Below are 21462 nucleotides of genomic sequence, written 5' to 3' on the forward strand. Positions count from 1 at the left end.
CTGAGTGATTTTAAAAGTCGCACCTGCAAAAACTCCCGCCCTCGCTATAGCCGAAAGACATCTACAATGCGGGCACACATTGCCAGGAGGGAGCCCTCCCGTGATCACACTTCCCGCGTGCCCCCTGCGACGTGCATCGGCACAGATCTGTGATCGCTGTGTCCTTCAGCTGATCACGGATCAGGGTAAAGAGCCAATCACAGCAACTCTTTACCTCGTGACCAGCTGTATCCAATCACAGCTGATCACAGTGTAAACAAGATTTGACGGTTATCGGCAGTCCTCTCTTCATGCGGCAAATCCACACAGGGGACATCTACACTGATAATCGGGGGAACTGATCATCAGTGTCCTGATGATCAGTGCAGCCTCAACAGTGCCCACCAGTGCTGCCAATCTGTGCCCACCAGTGCTGCCAATCAGTGTCTATCAGTAATGCCTGGCAGTGCCCATCAGTAGTGCCCATCAGGGCCCTCTATCAATGCCCACAAGTGCAGCCTAATCAGTGCCCATTAGTGTCCATAATCAGTGCACATCAGTAAAGAAGAAACATTTATTATTTACAATAAAATGTTAACAGAAAATAAGATACATTTTTTTTCAAACTTTTTGATTAAATATCACCGAAAGAAAGCTTTATCTATCTTCAAAAAATGATAAAAGTTTAGTTTGGGTACAGTGTTGCACGACTGAGTAATTGTCATTCAAAGTGTGACAGTCCTGAAAGCTGAAAATTGGTCTGAGCAGGAAGGGGGTGAAAGTGCCCGGTAGGCAAGTGGTTAATAACAGAGGGTTTTATAAATGACATGAAGACAGAGCGGAGAAGTGTACCTTGTGACATGGGGGCGGTGAGAGGGGAGGGGCTCTGTGTCTATTGGAGCACAGGCGGAGGGATGCCGGGGATGCCTGCATTCACTGTTCCTCCAATGAGGAGCTCACTTCCTGATGACGCGCCTGTTGTTGGCCTGCTCTGTGCAAGTGAAGGGGGTGTGGATGGCTGTTGTTTGTTGCCGGGGAAGAGCAATGGAGCCGTGCAGGAGTATGAGCTGTGAGGGGCAGAGAGAAGAGGAATGCACGGCGCCCATGTCGGTGCCCAATGTCAGGGATATAAAGAGAGAGCAGGAGAAGCTGTCCGGGGTGGTGAAGAGTGTACACCGGAGTCTGCGGAGGAAGTATCTGGAAGGTATGTGTGGGGCCTTCCTTCATATCACACATCCTCTCATTGGTATAGTGACAGCTCCTGTGCTGGGCCACTGTGCCAGCCCTCCTCTATCACTCTTCTCTATACACTGTGCTCGTCTGCTAGGTGTGTGGGGCTCATAGGAATGAGGTGTGATGTCAGGACTTTACTGATCACCAGATACTCACCATACAATAACCAACGCTGTACTACAAGGACCCCCAACTTTAACATATGAGGACCCCCCTTCTCTCTTCTGTAATAGGAGAACCCCCCCCCCCCTTCTCTCTTCTGTAATAGGAGGACCCCCCCCCTTTCTCTCTTCTGTAATAGGAGAACCCCCCCTTTCTCTCTTCTGTAATAGGAGAACCCCCCTTCTCTCTTCTGTAATAGGAGGACCCCCCCTTTCTCTCTTCTGTAATAGAACCCCCCTTCTCTCTTCTGTAATAGGAGGACCCCCCCTTCTCTCTTCTGTAATAGGAGAACCCCCCCCCCCTTCTCTCTTCTGTAATAGGAGAACCCCCCCCCCCCCTTCTCTCTTCTGTAATAGGAGAACCCCCCCTTTCTCTCTTCTGTAATAGGAGAACCCCCCTTCTCTCTTCTGTAATAGGAGAACCCCCTTTCTCTCTTCTGTAATAGGAGAACCCCCCCCCTTTCTCTCTTCTGTAATAGGAGGACCCCCCTTCTCTCTTCTGTAATAGGAGAACCCCCCTTCTCTCTTCTGTAATAGGAGGACCCCCTTCTCTCTTCTGTAATAGGAGAACCCCCCCTTTCTCTCTTCTGTAATAGGAGAACCCCCCCCTTCTCTCTTCTGTAATAGGAGAACCCCCCCTTTCTCTCTTCTGTAATAGGAGAACCCCCCTTCTCTCTTCTGTAATAGGAGAACCCCCCTTCTCTCTTCTGTAATAGGAGAACCCCCCCCCCTTCTCTCTTCTGTAATAGGAGAACCCCCCCCCTTCTCTCTTCTGTAATAGGAGAACCCCCCCCCCCTTCTCTCTTCTGTAATAGGAGAACCCCCCTTTCTCTCTTCTGTAATAGGAGAACCCCCCTTCTCTCTTCTGTAATAGGAGAACCCCCTTTCTCTCTTCTGTAATAGGAGAACCCCCCCCTTTCTCTCTTCTGTAATAGGAGAACCCCCCCTTTCTCTCTTCTGTAATAGGAGAACCCCCCCCCTTTCTCTCTTCTGTAATAGGAGGACCCCCCTTCTCTCTTCTGTAATAGGAGAACCCCCCTTCTCTCTTCTGTAATAGGAGGACCCCCTTCTCTCTTCTGTAATAGGAGAACCCCCCCCTTTCTCTCTTCTGTAATAGGAGAACCCCCCCCTTCTCTCTTCTGTAATAGGAGAACCCCCCCTTTCTCTCTTCTGTAATAGGAGAACCCCCCTTCTCTCTTCTGTAATAGGAGAACCCCCCTTCTCTCTTCTGTAATAGGAGAACCCCCCCTTTCTCTCTTCTGTAATAGGAGAACCCCCCTTCTCTCTTCTGTAATAGGAGAACCCCCCCTTTCTCTCTTCTGTAATAGGAGGACCCCCCTTCTCTCTTCTGTAATAGGAGAACCCCCCCTTCTCTCTTCTGTAATAGGAGAACCCCCCCTTCTCTCTTCTGTAATAGGAGAACCCCCCTTCTCTCTTCTGTAATAGGAGGACCCCCTTCTCTCTTCTGTAATAGGAGAACCCCCCCTTTCTCTCTTCTGTAATAGGAGTACCCCCCTTTCTCTCTTCTGTAATAGGAGGACCCCCCTTTCTCTCTTCTGTAATAGGAGGACCCCCCCCCTTCTCTCTTCTGTAATAGGAGGACCCCCCCCCTTCTCTCTTCTGTAATAGGAGGACCCCCCCTTTCTCTCTTCTGTAATAGGAGGACCCCCCCTTTCTCTCTTCTGTAATAGGAGGACCCCCCCTTTCTCTCTTCTGTAATAGGAGGACCCCCTCTTCCTCTCTTCTGTAATAGGAGGACCCCCTCTTCCTCTCTTCTGTAATAGGAGGACCCCCTCTTCCTCTCTTCTGTAATAGGAGGACCCCCTCTTCCTCTCTTCTGTAATAGGAGGACCCCCTCTTCCTCTCTTCTGTAATAGGAGGACCCCCTCTTCCTCTCTTCTGTAATAGGAGGACCCCCTCTTCCTCTCTTCTGTAATAGGAGGACCCCCTCTTTCCTCTCTTCTGTAATAGGAGGACCCCCTCCTTCCTCTCTTCTGTAATAGGAGGACCCCCCCCTTCCTCTCTTCTGTAATAGGAGGACCCCCCCTTCTCTACTCTGTAATACGAGGACCCCCCCCCCCCCTCTCTACTCTGTAATACGAGGACCCCCCCCTTCTCTACTATGTAATACGACCCCCCCTTCTCTACTCTGTAATACGAGAAACCCCCCCTTCTCTACTCTGTAATACGACCCCCCCCCCCTCTCTACTCTGTAATACGAGGACCCCCCCAACACACTCTAATATAGTGGCTTCTTGTACTACATAGTAGTTTGTAGCTCTAAAGGGAATTGTACAATCAGATTGTAACGTGTGGTGAGCGTTAAATCTGAGCTCAGCCCTCCAATAGTCCCCTCCTCTCCAGTCTTCTATACTGGTGCTGACATCTTCTGGGTCACAGATTTTCGGCCATCATGATGTAACATTTGCGCACACATATCTCAATGTACGATCTAAAGCAGGGGTAGGTGATCTCAGCACTCCAAGTTGTTTTGGAACTACAAGTCCCATGAGACATTGCAAGACTGGCAGCTAGGCCTACAGAGGCATGATGGGATTTGTAGTTTTATGAGTGCTGCGTTTTTCTACCCCTGTTCTAAAGGGATCATTCACACAGGTACAGAGGTCCATAAAGTACGCAGAAGTGATGTGTCGGCCAATTGAGGTGCTGCGCTGTACAGATTCACCCCCACATACAAGTTTGACAGGTACACAGGGGCGGGTACACGTCTGTCAAAGGGGCGGGTACACGTCTGTCAAAGGGGCGGGTACGCGGCCGCTGCATGTCTGTCAAACTGAAATGAGCAGCCGAGTCTGTACAGCCACCATGTCCTTATTAAAGACGAATTACAGGCTGCTTCAGAAAAAATTTACGTTGACAGCTACAAATACTGTAGCTGCTGGCTTTTAATATTGGGGCACTTACCTGTCCAGAGATCCAGCAGTGCCCTCACCGGAGCCGATAATTCAATCGGGTACTGGTGCTGCCATCCTGACTAAGGTAAATCAGCCATGAAGCTGTGTGGCTTCACGGCTGGTTTCTTTCTGCAATTTGGGAATGGGCCATGGTCTTCTGGGACCTGTGAAATGTCCCAGAAGGCTGCAGGGGAAAAAGGGGAAGGTGAAAATTTACAGCTGAGTTTGCTGTTGTGAAATGAGCTGGAAGGGGGTGTGGTTCCCTGTCAACCAGGTACCCGCCCCCTAAAAGGTGTCAAATTTGGGGGGAGGCAGACGGGTGGAGCTCTGCTTTAGATGCATAAATGGCTCCTGCATGGTATACTGGCCCCTGTGTCTTTGTGAAGGATCTTGTGAGAAGCCTATTGCAGGCATTGTATGTCACATCTGCAATAAAATCCTTTCTACACACAAGTTTTTCAAGTCCCACTTTAAATGATTTGCAGGTTGTGTATTTATGTGAAGTCACACCTCAGTATAGCAGAATAATTGACACACAATAAAGTATAACGCACAAACCTGGTACAAGAAAACCTTCCACTGTAGCCTATTGATTTTATTTGGGATCATCTACCAAAGAGAACCTGTATTATACAGTTAAAAATTGTACGTTTTCGCACTAAAAGTGGCGCCCCAGTGGGAAATCTTGAGTGCTTTCACACTGGAGTGGTACACTGTCAGGACGGGGGAAATAAAGTCCTGCAAGCAGCATCTTTGGGGCGGTGCGGGAGTGGTGTATACACCGCCCTGCCCATTTAAATTAATGGGCATCGCTGGCGAAGCACCCGTAAAGCGATTTGGCAGCGCCGTAACACAGGCGCTATTAACCATTTCTTCGGCCGCTAGAGGGGCGCTTTTAACCCCCACTAGGTCGAAAAGTACAACAAACTAGTGGCGCTTTACCGCTAACACCTGCACCGCCCCAGTGTGAAAGGGGTTTAAAACTTTTTCGACAAATATAAACAAAAAGAGAAAATGCGCCAAACTAAGTGCAGTAAGTGGGTATTTAATTCAAGTAATTTTTACACAATAAGAATGGCTACTCACAAAACCAGTGATAACACAGGCATGTAATGGAAGAAACGGCTGGTCCGGTGTCACAACGTGTCATCAACAGTTACAACAGGCTGGTCTCATATCCTGGATCTGATGAACCAGCGGAGGCTGAGAAACGCGTCATCCCATTGGCTGCCCGAAGTCCCTACGTCACTTCCGGTCGTACGGCGATACGTTGCGTTCCACGCTGGAACGCACGCCGCTTTTGATACAGCATCCACGGCTCCTGTACTCTCTGGGGTTCCCCAAAGGCTCCTGAACACCTTGGACCTCCATTTCCATCGCCCAGGGGACCAGGATATGAGACCAGCCTGTTGTAACTGTTGATGACACGTTGTGACACCGGACCAGCCGTTTCTTCCATTACATGCCTGTGTTATCACTGGTTTTGTGAGTAGCCATTCTTATTGTGTAACAATTACTTGAATTAAATACCCACTTACTGCACTTAGTTTGGCGCATTTTCTCTTTTTGTTTATACATATCTTTCAGAGTCTGCTTCTGCTTCAGGATTTTGCTGCCACTAAAGTGTTATTGGACTATTGATTCATTCATTTTTAGTTATTGACATGGACCTTATGATATACATACTTTTCAATTATTGACTGTGCTCTCCTGGTTATGCGCCATCTACCTATATGTATTAAAACTTTTTCGACCCCTTTCACACTGAGACTGTGCAGGCGTTAGCGGTAAAGCGCCACTAGTTTTAGCAGTGCTTTACCACTGCTATAGCCCGCTAGTGGGATGCTTTTAACTCCCGCTATCGGCCGAAGAAAGGGTTAATGGCACCCATTTCAATGGGCATGGTGGTCTGGAAACTGTGTATACACTGCTCCATACCTCCCCAAAGATGCTGCTTGCAGGAATTTTTTTCCCATCCTGCAAGTTTTCTGTCACCCTGGGACAGAAGGTCCCTTACTAGCAACATGAACAGGTCATGAATGAAAAGTTTGCAGAGAGAAAAGGATACCTTCATCACAGTCTAGGGAGGGTACACTTACTACATAAATGGCGCCAACCTTACATATGCTTATGAGAAAAACATACAGTATATCCTTTGTGACATCTGCCCCTTTTAAGTGTAAAACGCACTAATTATTGCAACCAAACAAGTAAAGTAGGATCTACTCCTCTAAACCTGCATTCATGATTTATGTTAAACATATGCATTCAATATTGCCAAATTTTCATAAAGAACATCAAACTTCTTGAAATGTGAACATGTGTCACAAATAGCAGTGAAAAAATGGTATGTGTATGTGTGTGTGTGTGTGTGTGTGTGTTATATATATATATATATACAAATGGGGGGGGGGGGGGGGGGAACGTCTTTTGTGTTTGGCAACACGGTTCAGTTATTGTGCTCTTAATATCCTTCATCCCATCCTCTGCTCTTGTATAGGTGATTCTAAAATATGCATAATCCAGATTCCAGGGCTCCACCGCTAGTGTTCCTAAGAATGCACTCACCAGAGCCCTGAGGCCACCAGGACCAATCAAGCCTTTAGTGTTATTTTTGGCTTGAAACCAACGTTACTTCTCCTCAGGGCTTTTTTTCAGGGGGAACTTGGGGGAACTCAGTTCCACCACCTCTGGCTCAGACCCTTTGGTGCCTTCTCACCACAATCGCTTGTAAACACAGAAGTCTGGTTTCTGTGTTTACAAGTGACAGCTCTGCACTCTGTGTGTAACCCCCCTGAACTCTGTACTCTGTATGTAATGCAATCCTGGTATTTAATGCCCCTTTAAGACCCTTCTACTGTTTGTGAAATCTGAAGGTTGTGGTTGAGTTCCTGCACCTATTTTCTGAGAAAAAAAGCTCTGCTTCTCCTTAAACACTCCACATAGCCTCCGCCAAAAACAAGTTCTCCCAGGAATAGATGAGCATCAATCCCAAGGAAAATGATCGTGCAACACAGTTTATTAAAATGCCCTTTTCAAATTCCGTCCCACAATCTATTCTCTAGCATATAAAAGTGCTCAGACCAGCACAAAGTTGATTAGCATATCTGGATACAGGGAAACCCAATGCTCTGTCAAACTATTTGGTGTACTCCGCCGTTCCTCTTACCCAGGTGTGGTGTGCGTTGCACTAACAGGGCCGGATGTGTATTCATTCAGCAATCTGAATCTGATCAGGAAGTGACGCTGTAACAGAAAAATGAATAGAGGTCGGAGCACACCAAATGGTTTGACGGAGCATTGGGTTTCCCTGTATCCAGATATGCCAATCACGTTTATGCTGGTCTGAGCACTTTTATATGCAAGAGCATAAATTGTGGGATGGAATTTTTAAAAGGGCATTTTAATAAACTATGTTGCACGATCATTTTGTCATTTTTCCTTTCTGGGGATTGATGCTCCTCTATACTTGGGAGAACTTGTTTTTGGCGGAGTGTTTAAGGAGAAGTAATGTTGGTTTCGAGTAGGGTTGTCCCGACACCACTTTTTTTAGGGCCGAGTACAAGTACCGATACTTTTTTTCATGTACGCGCCGATACCGATTACTTTTTTTTTTTTTTTTTTTTTTTTTTAATGCAGCCTTGTGTCCCCAAAGAGAAAGCCAAGCCCCCCCCCCCCCCGCCACTGCCGTCTAGTTGATTAGCGCTCGGGAACATAACCGCTTTCATTTCAAGCTTTATGGGCAAAAAATAACACTAAAGGCTTGATTGGTCCTGGTGGCCTTAGGGCTCTGGTGAGTGCATTCTTAGCAACACTAGCGGTGGCGACTGGATTATGCTTTTTTTTTTTTTTTTTTTTTTTTTTTAAGGGGAGGTTCACCCTAAAAACAACTTTTTCTTATTACACTGGCCCCCCACATTACAATACGATTATGCCTGTTAGTTTTTTTTTTATGCTGTACATACCTTGATACAGCATATTCACCCGTGGCTTCGGGGTTGCGAGTCCCGCGGGAGTGGGCGTTCCTATCATGCTGGTGATTGACGTTTTGCCAAAAAACGAGCTCCCCCCGTCGCGTAAGCCGCGTCACGATTGTCGAAAGGCGATGCGCAGTATAGCGCCGACTCGCCGTTCGGCTCCTTTCGCCAACCGTGACGCGGCTTACACGACGGGGGGAGCTCGTTTTTGGTCAAAACGTCAATCACAGACATGTTAGGAACGCCTACTCCCGCGGGACTCGCAACCCGGAAGCCACGGGTGAATATGCTGTACAAAGGTATGTACAGCATCAAAAAAAAAACTAATAGCCTTAATCGTATTGTAATGTGGGGGGCCAGTGTAATAAAAAAAAAAAAGTAGTTTTTAGGGTGAACCACCCCTTTTAACTGTCACTCAGGAACGGAGTGGTGCAAGATAGACCCTAAAGTGCTTCATCTTGTTTATGACACAGGAAGCCCCGTTCACTTGAGAAGCGCGATCAGGTCTGCCTATCATTTTCGGACATACCTGATTGGATTCCCCATGTAAAACCTTGTACCCCCGATAAGATTATTGGAAGAATTTTCATCAGTTTCTTGTTGCATGCTAGTCTCAAATTGAAAGAATTTTCGTACAACAGAATTTAACGTCCAAAGTGGCGTAATGTGTTGAATTGTTTTGCATGTGTTCTTTCATTTCTGAGCATGCCTAGTCTTGCTCTTCAGATTTTTTTTTTTTTTTTTTTGGCCGTAAACCATACTAATGAAAAGAAAATGGACGTTGTGGTCGCATCAGACAAAACTTTTGGAGCCTGCACATCCAGTTCTTGTCTGATGAAAATTTGTAATCGGCTGTCAAAAGCGCCGTACTAACGATCAGAAAATTGTCAGATCGTTCATTGGACAAAATTTAACTTCAGATTTTCTGATTGTGAGTACAGCCCTTTAGTATATGTGTCTGTTTTTTATATCCTATTATCTGAGTATAGAATGTCCAAAGAAATATGCCTCCTTTTTTTTTCAACTTATTACAAGTGCTGACTGACCGAGAGCTGTAAAGTCTCAAGGTTTTTCACCTTTAATGCATTAAGGTGAAAAACCTGTGGTACAGTTGCCCCCCAGAGCCCCCTTTTTACTTACCTGAACCCAATCTTTCCAGTGACGAACAAGCCCAGCAGCACCAGCTGCTGTTTCGGGTCCTCATTGATAACCGTGTGAGCCATCGGCTCCCGCTGCTGTCAATCAGATCCAGTGAAATGAGGGAGCGGGGACGAGTCCCGCTGTCTGTGTCAATGGATGCAGCAGCAGGACTCTGGAGCATGAGTGCCCCCATGGAATGTGGCTCTCCATGGGGGCACTCGATAAAGGAGGAGCCAGGTACACTGCCGGGGGAGCCCCAGTAGAGGAGGATCAAGGCCGCTCTGTGCAAAGCCCTTGCAAAGAGGAGGCAAGTATAACAAAAAAAATAATAATTTTACAATCGCTTTCAATATATGGGATCTTGTGACGCAGGCCCCCTTCCAGATAGACGTTTCCTGTCTCAGAGATGTTGTGGAACTTTCCCAGTATGTGTAATTCTAGGTTTAACAACTGGCTGTGAATGTTTAGCTACATTAGCGTACACACATACTAATTCAGCTTGATTATTAAAAGCTGTCATTTGAGGTGATAAATCTCCCTGGCACTTTTCTTCTGCATAGTAAACGATTGTGTAAATGGGTTTCAGAAGTGCGCTAAAAGCAATCGGGTGCTTCGGAGATGTCTGATTTGCAGTTGAGCTGGTTTTGTTTTGTACCCCAGTTGCACCAAGTTGCTTTTTGTGTTCACATTGACTTGTATGGGGTAGAAAACGGCAAAGACACAAACCTCATTAACCTATAGTATACACATACCATTCACACTATGCATCAAGTAAAGGCAACTATAGCAGGAGATTCCAGCAGGCTGGTTGTACCCAAGTTGATCAATTAACTTTGTACATTCAGCCTGCCCATTAACTGTTCGAATCTGTGCCGGTTCCTGCTGAGATTCGAACCGTGTATGCCCGACCTTAGCATGTGTTCCCTGCACAAGTGTAAACTTAACCCCTATTGTTCTATACCGTTAGGCGATCTACTAAATGCAGAGAGTGCAAAATCCTGGTGCAGCTCTGCATAGCAACCAATCGGCTTCCAGGTTTTATTTCCAAAGCTTAATTGAACAAGCTGAAGTTAGAAGCTGATTGACTACCATGCACAGTTGCATTGGGATCTGAGTCTCCCCCAGTGTGTTACACATAAACGCCTTACTCATCTGAGGTTTAACTAATCAGAGAGAGGTCATAGATTAGAGACTGTACTTGGAGTGTTGTAATTATCGCCACACTTGAGAAAATAGGCAAGCTCAGCAAGAAATTTAGGAAATGTAAACAGCTGATTCTGTTCACTGATGACTTCGTATTCTTTAGCCTTCCCGTGTGTGTGAGGCAACAGCTCAGTATGCAGCCAACTGACATTCGTGGTTTCATAAAGAGCTTTGTAAGTTATTTTGCCTGCGTATAGCTCTTTGTCTTATTAAATTAGAGGTGATGAGTTTACATATACATAGAAATGGTATTTCACCGTCTCAATGATACTGTAAAATAATATATAAGGCCACATTTATTTTTTATTTTATTTCTTACATAGCGTAGGAAATCTTTAGCAGACCCAGCCACTATATATATATATATATATATATATATATATAAAAAAATATATTTTATATTTAATATTTCTAGGGACTTGTAGACCCCCCTGATTTCTCCATACAGAGGATCTGTCATGCCCTATTCCAAGGAATGTTTACATTCCTTGTAATAGGAATAAAAGTGATCAAAGGGAAAGTGTAAAGATAATAAAAGTAAAGCGGTTGCACGCATAAGCGAGCGCATACGTAGGTTGCGCCTCAATATGAAAGCGGTCAAACCACACGTGAGGTATCGCCGTGATTGTTTGCGTGAGAGCAATATTTCTAGCACTAGACCTCCTTTACGCAATTTTTAAAGCTTGACATGTTGGGTATCTGTTTACTCTGTATCATATTTTACAAAAAAAGTGGGGTATATATTGTTGTGTGGTGTTTTGCATCGGTCCAGTTCCCCCAGAGGCACTGAGAACCGAGCGATCAAACACAGCTAATCAGCTGTCAGTCGCAGCTCTCTGCTCAGTCCCCCTCCTCGCTAAATTGGAGCGCTGGGCTGTGAAGGGGGGCGGTTCAGGCACCTGGCGCATCCGGACACTATTGCCGTGATGACGTGGCGCTTGGACTGACTTCTGTGACGTCAGCAAAAAGGGAACTTCAGCCCGCTCTCTGCTGAAAATGGGTCACAGGAGTGCAAAACAAATTGCACTCCTCTGATCCATAGAAGTACAGCCAAAAGAGTTTTGGCTGCACTTCTCCTTTTTTTTATTGTTTGAAGAACCGCGTCATATTGCAGCGATCGCCAGTTTGTTCCCTGCTAAAAATATATTATATTTATTTTAGAGGTTTTTAGTAGTTTTCTAGCAAAAAATACTGTTTTAAACCTGTAAACAAAGTGCCAGAAAAGGCTTGGGTCTTCGAGTGGTTAATATAGCTTTTAAGAATCTTGAGATCCCGGGGGGGTTTTATACCTAGTGTATACAGGCTACACTCTGCCGCTATTGAGGGATGGGGGGGGGAAACTGGCATGGCTGTTCTCTGGGTTGGAAATTTACAGATTATAGCTCCGTTTGCTTTCTGTATTCACAGCTGTAAAAAGAAATGTTGCCTTCATCTCTGCTAGTTTTGTTTGTGAAGGAAAAATTAGCTACAGTATCCTGGAATCTGGATGGTATTTAATTCTGCTTACTGCATGCAGAACTCTGCTGCTGCAGTACAAACTGTATAAAATGATTTCTTTGTTTAATGCCAGAGAAAGAGAGTACACAAGTAAATATCGGCTCTAGTGACGTAATAGTTTCAAGCATCCTCCGCATTTAATAAAGGATGGGATGCCGAGTGGAGTCACAATGGAGTGGGCAATGCCACACCTGTGGTGTGGATAATGATGATATCGTAACATTTTGGAATTCTCTGAAATTATTTAGCTGAGCAGTACACTAGAAACAAAAACTGGAACCCCCCATCACTGACAGGCACTGATGAGGTGGCAAGGACAGGCGGCTGTGATGGGCAGCACTGAGGTACTGATTAGTTACCGACAGGTGTTACTACTGGGCACTGGTGGGCACTGTCAATTTTTATTATTGGGGAACTGATTTCTAGATTGGCAGATCTGAGGGGGCTGTGCTGATAATCAGCACAGCCCCCCCCCAACAGGGAGAGCTCCCGATCGGCTTTTCCTGTCAGCGCGAACCGAGGAATGGTTCATGTGATGATCAGCTGTGATTGGTCAATCCATGCTTCTCTCAGGCTAGTACTAATGCAGGTGAGTTCCAAACAGCAATTGGATTTGACAGCACCACAAGCAGGCAGAGCATTCAAGGGCACACAGAGTGCTCACTAGTACAACTGGAAGATGAGGGGTATGTATATATAATTCCTCCTCCTCCTCCGAGAGAGTCGGGACGCCCACTAAGGCTCCATTCACACCTCAGCGTAGGCGATCTGCCGCGTATTGCGGTGACATCAAATAGGCATTTGTCCCGCGATGTGCGGCGACAAAACGCGACGTTTTAAACATTGTTTTTTTGCTGGAGGGGTGATTTTTTACGTGGTCGGCTATGCCCGAACGCCGAAGCCGCCCGAAAAAAAGGGTCCGGGACTTCTTTTGAGCTTCAGGCGTCTCGGCGTGGAGATGTGAACCATCTCCATAGCCGACCATGTAAAATCACCCCTCCAGCGTATGAGGGGCGGCTGCGGCGTCGCGCTTCAGGCGTATATACGCCTAGGTGTGAATGCAGCCTAACACACGGCTCCTTTCTCTATCTGCAACGTAGAGAGTGTCCTGACTCTCCCGTAGTCCAAAGGAGGGGGCGAGCACAACACTCCACACCAGGGAGAAAGCCTTGCATTACTGTGTGGAGTTACAGACAGAAGAACAGGAAGTGAGCATTTCTCAGAAGAAATAAGGACATTTTAAAAGCAAAATAGAAGGATGAAGTAAGTGAAGGAGGACTGCACTAAGGTAAAAGAAGCTATTTAGGGGAAAAAATTGTACCTTTTTTTTACAACCCCTTTAATTCCACTTTAAGGCTGTCAGCAGATCGGCCTCTACAAATTCATCAGTGACTAAAAATTGAGAGCGACTGAGCATGTGCAGAGTGATGCAGTGTATCCTGGATTTTTAACAGTATAGACACTTATTTGTAATGTTTTTACATAGCTATACCTGAAAAATGGGCCAGCCTGAAGTGATCTAGCAGGTCTTAATTTTCTGACTGAAGCTCCACTTTAACAGAACAATCTGTCGGGAAAAAGTAGTACTAGGTAAGATTATTAATAAAAAAAACAATTTAACACTGACAGGGGTGCTTAGACAATGATCGTCTTATTTATTCGTGTTAAACCTTTATCCCAAAAAGTACCGTAAATACAATTACTGTTTGCTGTAACTGCAGAGTGTGCTGGAGTTTAGCTTCAGTTGGTTATAGTTTAAACCTGTTAGTATATCTAACTTTTTTTCTCTCTTTTACTTTTACACTGCCCGCTATTTCCTCCAGCCTGTGATAATCCCTTCCAATTCTCATGGTGGACCACAAACGGGTTTACAGATGTTCACTCACTGTTGAGGCCTACTGGGATTTTGACATTTGCAGCTTTACGCTCTTCTCACACTATTCCCTTGCGAGAGCACGATCACTATATACAACGTTGCCACTTTCTTCAGAGACTTAAGTCTCAACCTACCCCTTATACTTTGACCCCCTTTGAGGGCCTCTGTAGAGCCAGACCCCATTCACCGGGCTTAATATCGCTGATATATTCAGCTGTGATATCCACAAAGACTCCCACTGAGGCCTTACCACCTCCAATGGGAGAAAGAGTTGGGGAAGTGGCTGGGCCCTGAGGACTGGCAGGTGATGACACTAACTTTGTCCAAGTGCTCATGTAATTTGTTAATTTTGGAAAATGCCTAAAAAGTATTGTACAGGTGGTACTACACACGGGCGAGATTGGCTCGCTTTATCCCAAATTATTCTCCGCTTTGTTTGAGGGGGTGCTTCCAGGAGGGCTCCATGGCACATATTTGGTGGTCTTGCCCACGGGCGTGCAGACTGTGGATTAGGGTATACACCCTTCTTCGTAATCTATTTCAGATGAACATTAAAAGAAACCCTTATGTAGCACTTTTTGGTAAGCCTGCAACCAAAAAGGCAACTAGCCCAGCATCTCTTTACTGCAGCTCGGTTGACAATTGCGAGAGCATGGAAAACCCCCTCGCTTAGCTTGGAGGCAGTCAAAAACCGCCTGAACGATGTCATGGTTAATGAAAAACTAACGGCTGTCCTTTCTGACACTCACAAGTTTCTCAGGGTTTGGCAGCCTTGGATCACATACTACCATCCTTCTAAGTTTGACACCGCATTACTATCAATATAGGACTCCTCTTGCGCGCACCCCGTGGACCTTCCACTCCCTTTTTTATTTATTTATTTATTTTTTCTCCCACTTCACCTTCCACTCTTCTCGCTCTGCTCCATTTTCCTTTTTCCATTCCTTTATAGTCTCTTCCCTGGCTGTTGACTCTTTGTACTCTTTCTAGAGGATGCTAACCTTCAGATTCTCTTTTTGTGTATTGCACACTCATTCTACAGGTTTACAGATAGCCGGGCGATGCCCGGGTTATAGACCATCTTGTTTTAAATACTTTTTTCATCTCTCTTCAATTGAGTATAGCATAAGATCCTTCTTCCTTTATGTTGATGTGGGCTTTCGGGTCCGGATTTTCTTTCTTACATTGTATGCTATAACACTGTTGTAAACCTGTACTGTCGATTTGTATGACAATAAAACTTTTGTACAAGAAAGTAAAAGATTCCAAGCTTGGGTATAGACGGTTGCAGCCCCCCTCCCCCCAATGTGCTCCCCAAGAAAAGCTCTGGTGATGTATTAAGAAATGGGGGTGGTGGTGCTACCTCTAACCTGAAGAGTAAAACAGGTCTTGCTTAATATGACTATATGTAGTAACAAGCTACATGGGGTCGCATATATAAAAAAATCCCAAAGTGAAAATAGTATGATAGTGCCGAAAGAGAGTTGCCCCCTGTGCCAAAAAAGAGAGTTGGTTGTGTCAAGTAAAAATAGTGTGGCAAATAAAGATTCCAAAACTATGGGGACAAATATTCCTAAGTGGACAGTCCTAAATAGCACAGGTCCCTAACTTCGTGATCAGTTGGTCTCCCAGTGCTACAGAAGAGCACTCCTGAAAACAGTGACTGAGTGTGCCTACTTGTACAGAATATGTTAGTTACCAGACCTCAATATTGGCACATGAGAGGTCAGTGCCCTGAATTGCATGTTTTGTTGTCCCCTTCATGGAGATCAAGCTGATCGTCTCTTCTAGCCACACACTTTGTCAGTGTGAGGCAAGGAGCACCATTTACCGGCATCTCCGTGAGGCCACTCTGGGATGCCGTCATATGATGAGAGCTGTACCGCTCCGCCGTCATTTGACGGTGGGCGGCAACTGGTTAAAGGAGTTTCAAAGGCAGAAGGGGTGGGTTTTTTTTCTTGATGCATTCTATGCATTTTGAATAAAAAGCCTTAAAAGCCTCCTGTGTGCAGCAGCCTCCCTCAGCCCCGTGATGTCCAGGAATGTCTTGGCCATCCAAGACTCTCCCTCCTGATTGGCTGAGACACAGCAGCGGTGCCATTGGCTCCTGCAGGCTGTCGATCAGGAGAGAGAGGTAGATGGGGCTAAACGGCAGCTCCATGTCTGAATGCACATTTATTACTTTATTTTATGTGCGCGATGTGACACTTTATTTTGGTCTCCACACAGCAGCTCAGTGGATTGCTGTGCCTGCCTGTGCTCTGCAGTAAAATGTCTACATTTTGCCTCCGCTTAATCCATTGCACATCTGGTGTGTGTTGCAATGCTGACGGGGCACAAAGAAAGACGTTATTTTGTTTCTTCAATATTGGTGACTGATGTTTATCTATTGCGCTGCACTATGTATGAACAAGCCTTTAACCACTTCAGCCTGGAAGGATTTACCCCCCTCCCTGACCGTGAATTTTTTTGCGATGTGGCACTGCATCACTTTAAAGCGGAGGTTCACACACAAAGTGAACCTCTGCTTTTTGGATCCCCCCCCCCCCCCCCCGGTGTCACATTTGCCACCTTTCAGGGGGGTGCAGAAACCTGTCTGACAGGTATTTGCACCTCTTCCGGGTTCTGACTCCGCGGGAGTCCAGCCTCCTCATGTCACCCCCTACCTGTCTTGTGGGAAAAACTGTTCCCAGGAGTGAGCGGGGACCAGTGACTGTGTGCCGCGATCCTTGCGCATGCTTCACTTCCTGATTCCCTCAGAGGATGGCGGTGGAAGCAGCCGAGGACCGACCGATTGCTCAGCCTCGTCTGCTGACATCGCGGGCGCGCTGGACAGGTAAGTGTCCATTTTTTAAAAGTCAGCGGCTGCAGTATTTTGTAACTGCTGGCTTTAAAAAAAAAAAAAACGGGTGCACCTCTGCTGTAACTGACCGTTGTACGGTCATGCAATGCTGTACCCAAACAAAATGTGTCCTGTTTGAAAAAAAAAAAAAAGAACTCTCTCTTTTGGTGGTATTTGATCACCTCTGCAATCAATTTTTTTTTGCGCTATAAACAAAAAAGGCCACTTTAAAAAAATGTTTTTACTTCCTGCTGTAATACATATCCCCAAACAAAAATCCCAATAAGCATATACAGATTGGTTTGCACAAAAGTTATAGCACCTACAATATTCATTTTTTTTTTTTTTGCATGATTGCAGCGGACAAATCTGATACGGAGCCCTGGTTCACACTGGTGCATTTTGACATGAGATTTGACATGTCAAATCCAATGTTAAATCTGCGGCATTTGCCGGCAATGGCACTGTCCTAATCGGTGCAAAGCTGCATCTGCGGTACTGCACCGACCAAGTAGTTTCTGTACTACTTTTTGAGATTTTGGGCCACACTTTACATTTGACATCTGTGCAGAAACATCAGATTTCTCTGAAAACACAGCCGAAATCGGGACTGATAAGCGGAAGTCAAATCGTGCGAGTTCAGCTGAACTCGCACAGCTTTATTCCCTCAGCCCAGTGTGAACCTGGGCTAAGTGACACTTTTTGGGAATCGGTGAGACCAATACAGCGATCAGTGCTGTATAAATGACACTGGTAGGGATTGGGTTAACACTAGGGGGCGATCAAGGGGGTTAAATGTGTTCCCTGGGAGGTGTTTCTAACTGGGGGGAGAGTGGATTCACTGGAGGAAAATAAATTGCAATTTCAGCTTGGCTGAAACACGATCTCTCACTCTTTCTTCCTGACAGATGTGGTGTGTTTTTTATTTACATCGGCACAAAGCTGATCTGTCTCTCTCCTGTGAATAATCGGCGGGTAGTGTTCCCACTGTGTCCAATCACAGCGGGAGCTGCACGTCTGACATCACGCGCACCCCGTAAACCGCATTCACAAAATCACGTACAGGTATGTGATTTTGCGCACCCGGGCTATCCTGCCACAGTAAATGTATGTGGGTCAGACCGGAAGCGGTTAATCTAAGTCTACCCCCCTTATACCCTCTTTGATTGAAACATAAAATTGCTTCATATAGAAGATGGGCATTCTAGCTGCAGACTGTTTTTTCCCATGTTTTATAGGACTAAAGATCGACCGATATATCGGCCGATATTTGGCCTTTTTTAAGAAATTGCTTTGGCCGTTTATTGTGCAAATTTGGTCGTTTACTAACTGTACTCCTCCCTTCCCCACACTCCACTGGCAGTTTTACACACTGAGCGGCTCTGCCGCTCAGTGTGTGAAACTGACGTTTGTAACTGAATGCAGAGAGAGAGAGAGAGAGAGAGAGAGAAGCAGCTGTCAGAATTCAGTGGTAATGTCGGGGTGGGCGGGACCCATCAGCTATCAAACACCAGCCAATGGAATGGGATCTGGGCGGGCCGCTACGTGTATGTGGCCCTGTCCCCTTAAGCAGCCCAATCATTGGCTGGTGTTTTGATACCTGCAGGGCCCTGCCCACCCCCGACATCACCGCTGAATTTTGACAGCTGGGCTCTCTGCAATCAGTTACATATAGTGAAACTGACAAATCGGCTCACTGTGAAACCTGCCAGTTCCACCTACCAATGCCAATCGGCAACCAGTGCCACCTGCCAAAGACAGGAAAAATCGGCCTAAAATATTGGCTGCAAAAATCGGCATCATATAATCGACCACCGGCCACCCCGATTTCTAAATATGTGCGTCAGCCAGAGAAAAACCCATATCGGTCAACCTCTATATAGGACTTGTACGGTTTGCTCTAAACACACAGGATAACTGCAAAATGCAGCTTTAGGCATGTTTTTTACACCGCTTTTTCCTCCCCTGGAGCATAGGCATCCTGGGGAGGTAAAAGGGGGGGGGGGGAATCCTGTTTGCATGAGGCCTAAAGTGTGTACAAAATGTTCATAGTTGCCATAGATTTTACCACCCCCCTCCTATTTCATTGCTTAGCAAACTGCATGACCAAAGTGATTTTATAAACATGTTTGCAGTTAGCAAGCGATGCCATTGTGACTGGTTTAATTGACGTCTTTTAAAAGGAAAATGCTTGGAGATCAGTAGTGTATATAATAAAATGAATTTATACTCCTAATCACCGAGGCATTTTGTTCTCCCACACACAATGGTGCAGATTCTTGAAAATCATAGGAAAAGAGGCTCGGATAACCATAATTCTGCATCAGAAGGATTGTTTCTGAGTGTACACTTTGCTGGAAAGAACTTATGTTTTTTTTTCTATTTCTCTGTTCCTCAGTGATTACCAAAAAAAAAAAACCCCTTGCTTTCATCAAAATGCACCTTCCATAGGGATAAATGGTAATGCTTGAAAAACCTACCGAATCTAAAACACCCCTGCATCATTCATGTACCGTTACATTGCAGATTGGCCAAATGCAGGCGCTCCCATGTGTCTGCAAATCTCCCTTCCTTTTTATTAAAAAAAATAAATCTTTAGGAGTCCCTTGAGAGCCTCAAGACTCTTATGCCGCATACACACCATCACTTTATGTGATGAAAAAAAACGACACTTTCTGTGAAGTAAAAAATGACGTTTTTGAAACTTCAATTTTCAAAGACGAAGTTGCCTACACACCATCGTTTTTCTCACAATGTTCTTGCAAAGTGAGGTTACGTTCCACCACGTTTTACCATTGAAGCTTGCTTCATAAGTAGCTTCTGGGCATGCGTGGATGAAAAAACGTCTTAGAAAACGACATTTTTTGCTACACACGGTCAATTTCTGTGAAGTAAAAAGTGCACTTTTGAAAAACGACACATAAAATTGAAGCATGCTTGAATTTTTTTTGGTCGTTTTTTACAAGACATAAAATGACGTTTTCCCCCACACACGGTCAATTAAAGTGACGTTTTTGAAAACGTCATTTTTTTCCATCACATAAAGTGATGGTGTGTACGCGGCATTAGAGCCGGTTCACACAGGGGTGACCTGGGATCCGACTTCAAGTTGCTCCAGGTCGTGCGGTCGAGAAAATGAATGGAGCCGTCCTAATGTACACTACTGAAGTCGCTCCGACTTCAGAAAAGGTTCATGTACTACTTCATTCCGACTTCTAGGCGACCTGTACCCATTGATTTCAATGGAAGTCGCCTCCAAGTAGGATTCCCGTTCACAGTGAGGCAACTTTACAGGAAGTCGCCCCAGTGTAAATCTGTTCGAAGGCAAGACCTCCCTCCCACAGGGGAATTCCACACCAAATTTTAAATAAAAACCGGTATGGGTTCCCCCTCTAGGAGCATACCAGGCCCTTAGGTCTGGTATGGATTTCAAGGGGAAACCCCTACGCCGAAAAAACAGCGTTGGGTTCCCCCTTATCCGAGCATGCAGACCAGCCGGTCAGAAAAGGGGGTAGGGATGGGTGAGCGGGGGGGGGGGGGGCCTTCGAGGGTGGTCTTCTCTGCTCTCTTCTTCGGTTCTTCTTTTGGCTCTTTCACCAGCGGGGGCCCGGTTTTCTGCGTCCTCTTTTCTTCTTCTCCTCTTCGATGTTGACTCAACGCTCCCTCCTGCAGTAATGCCGGGTGTGCGGTGCACAGGGTTTTATATAGGCCTCTTATGATGTCACAGTACCAGCATGGTTCAGGTGGTGTCTCCACCCGGAGCATGCTGGGACTGTGACGTCATAAGAGGCCTATATAAATCAATGCGCACCGCACACCCGGCATTACAGCGGGAGGAAGCGTCGAGTCAACATAGAAGAGGACGCAGAAGACCGGGCCCCCACTGGTGAAAGAGCTGAAAGAAGACAGCGGTGGTGCCCGGCAGAAGGGAGACGTCGGAAGACCCCCGGAGCTGCCTAATAAACTACTTTTAAAAACCTGTGTAGTGTGTGTTGGTTTTTTTTTTTTTTGACATTCTTCTACCACCAGGTGAATGGGTAGGGGTACGATGTACCCCATACTCATTCACATAGGGTGGGGGGCCGGGATCTGGGAGCCCCCTTAAAGGGAGCTCCCAGATTCCGATAAGCCCCCCCCGCGCCCGCAGACCCCGACAACAAATGACCAGGGTTGTCGGGAAGAGGCCCTTGTCCCCATCAACATTGGGGCAAGGTGCTTTGGGGCCCCAAAGCACCCCCCCCCATGTTGAGGGCATGCCGCCTGGTACGGCTCATTGGGGCGGGGGTGCTCGCCCGTCCCCGCCCCCTTTCCTGACCAGCCGGTCTGCATGCTCGGATAAGGGTCTGGTATGGATTTGGGGGGAACCTCACGCTGTTTTTTCGGTGCAGGGGTTTCCCCTTGAAATCCATACCAGACCTAAGGGCCTGGTATGCTCAGAGGGGGAACCCATGCCGTTTTTTTTATTTAAAATTTAGAGGCGACTTTAAGTCGTGTTGTGGGTCGCGTTGTGATTCATACTCAAGTCGTGTTCAAGTTGCCTCACAGTCGCGCTGAAAGTCGTGTTGCCCCTGTGTGAACCGCCTCTTACAGTTTTCTGATATACAAGTGGTTATTTGTAACAAGAACTGTAACTGCTCCT

The 21462-nt window shown here is 46.1% G+C and overlaps 1 protein-coding gene across 1 annotated transcript in view; it reads left to right on the top strand.

Moving 5' to 3' along the window:
* Window positions 1-905: 905 nt before the first annotated feature.
* Window positions 906-21462, top strand: part of BMT2 (base methyltransferase of 25S rRNA 2 homolog) — a 45531-nt gene continuing 24974 nt past the window's right edge. The window contains exon 1 of the mRNA XM_040343809.1: window positions 906-1183. Coding sequence (XP_040199743.1) covers window positions 946-1183 — 238 coding nt within the window. The 5' untranslated portion in view covers window positions 906-945. The remainder of the gene's footprint in view (window positions 1184-21462) is intronic.

Source organism: Rana temporaria, chromosome 3 (assembly GCF_905171775.1).
Source record: "Rana temporaria chromosome 3, aRanTem1.1, whole genome shotgun sequence".
NCBI classification, from domain to species: Eukaryota; Metazoa; Chordata; class Amphibia; order Anura; family Ranidae; genus Rana; species Rana temporaria.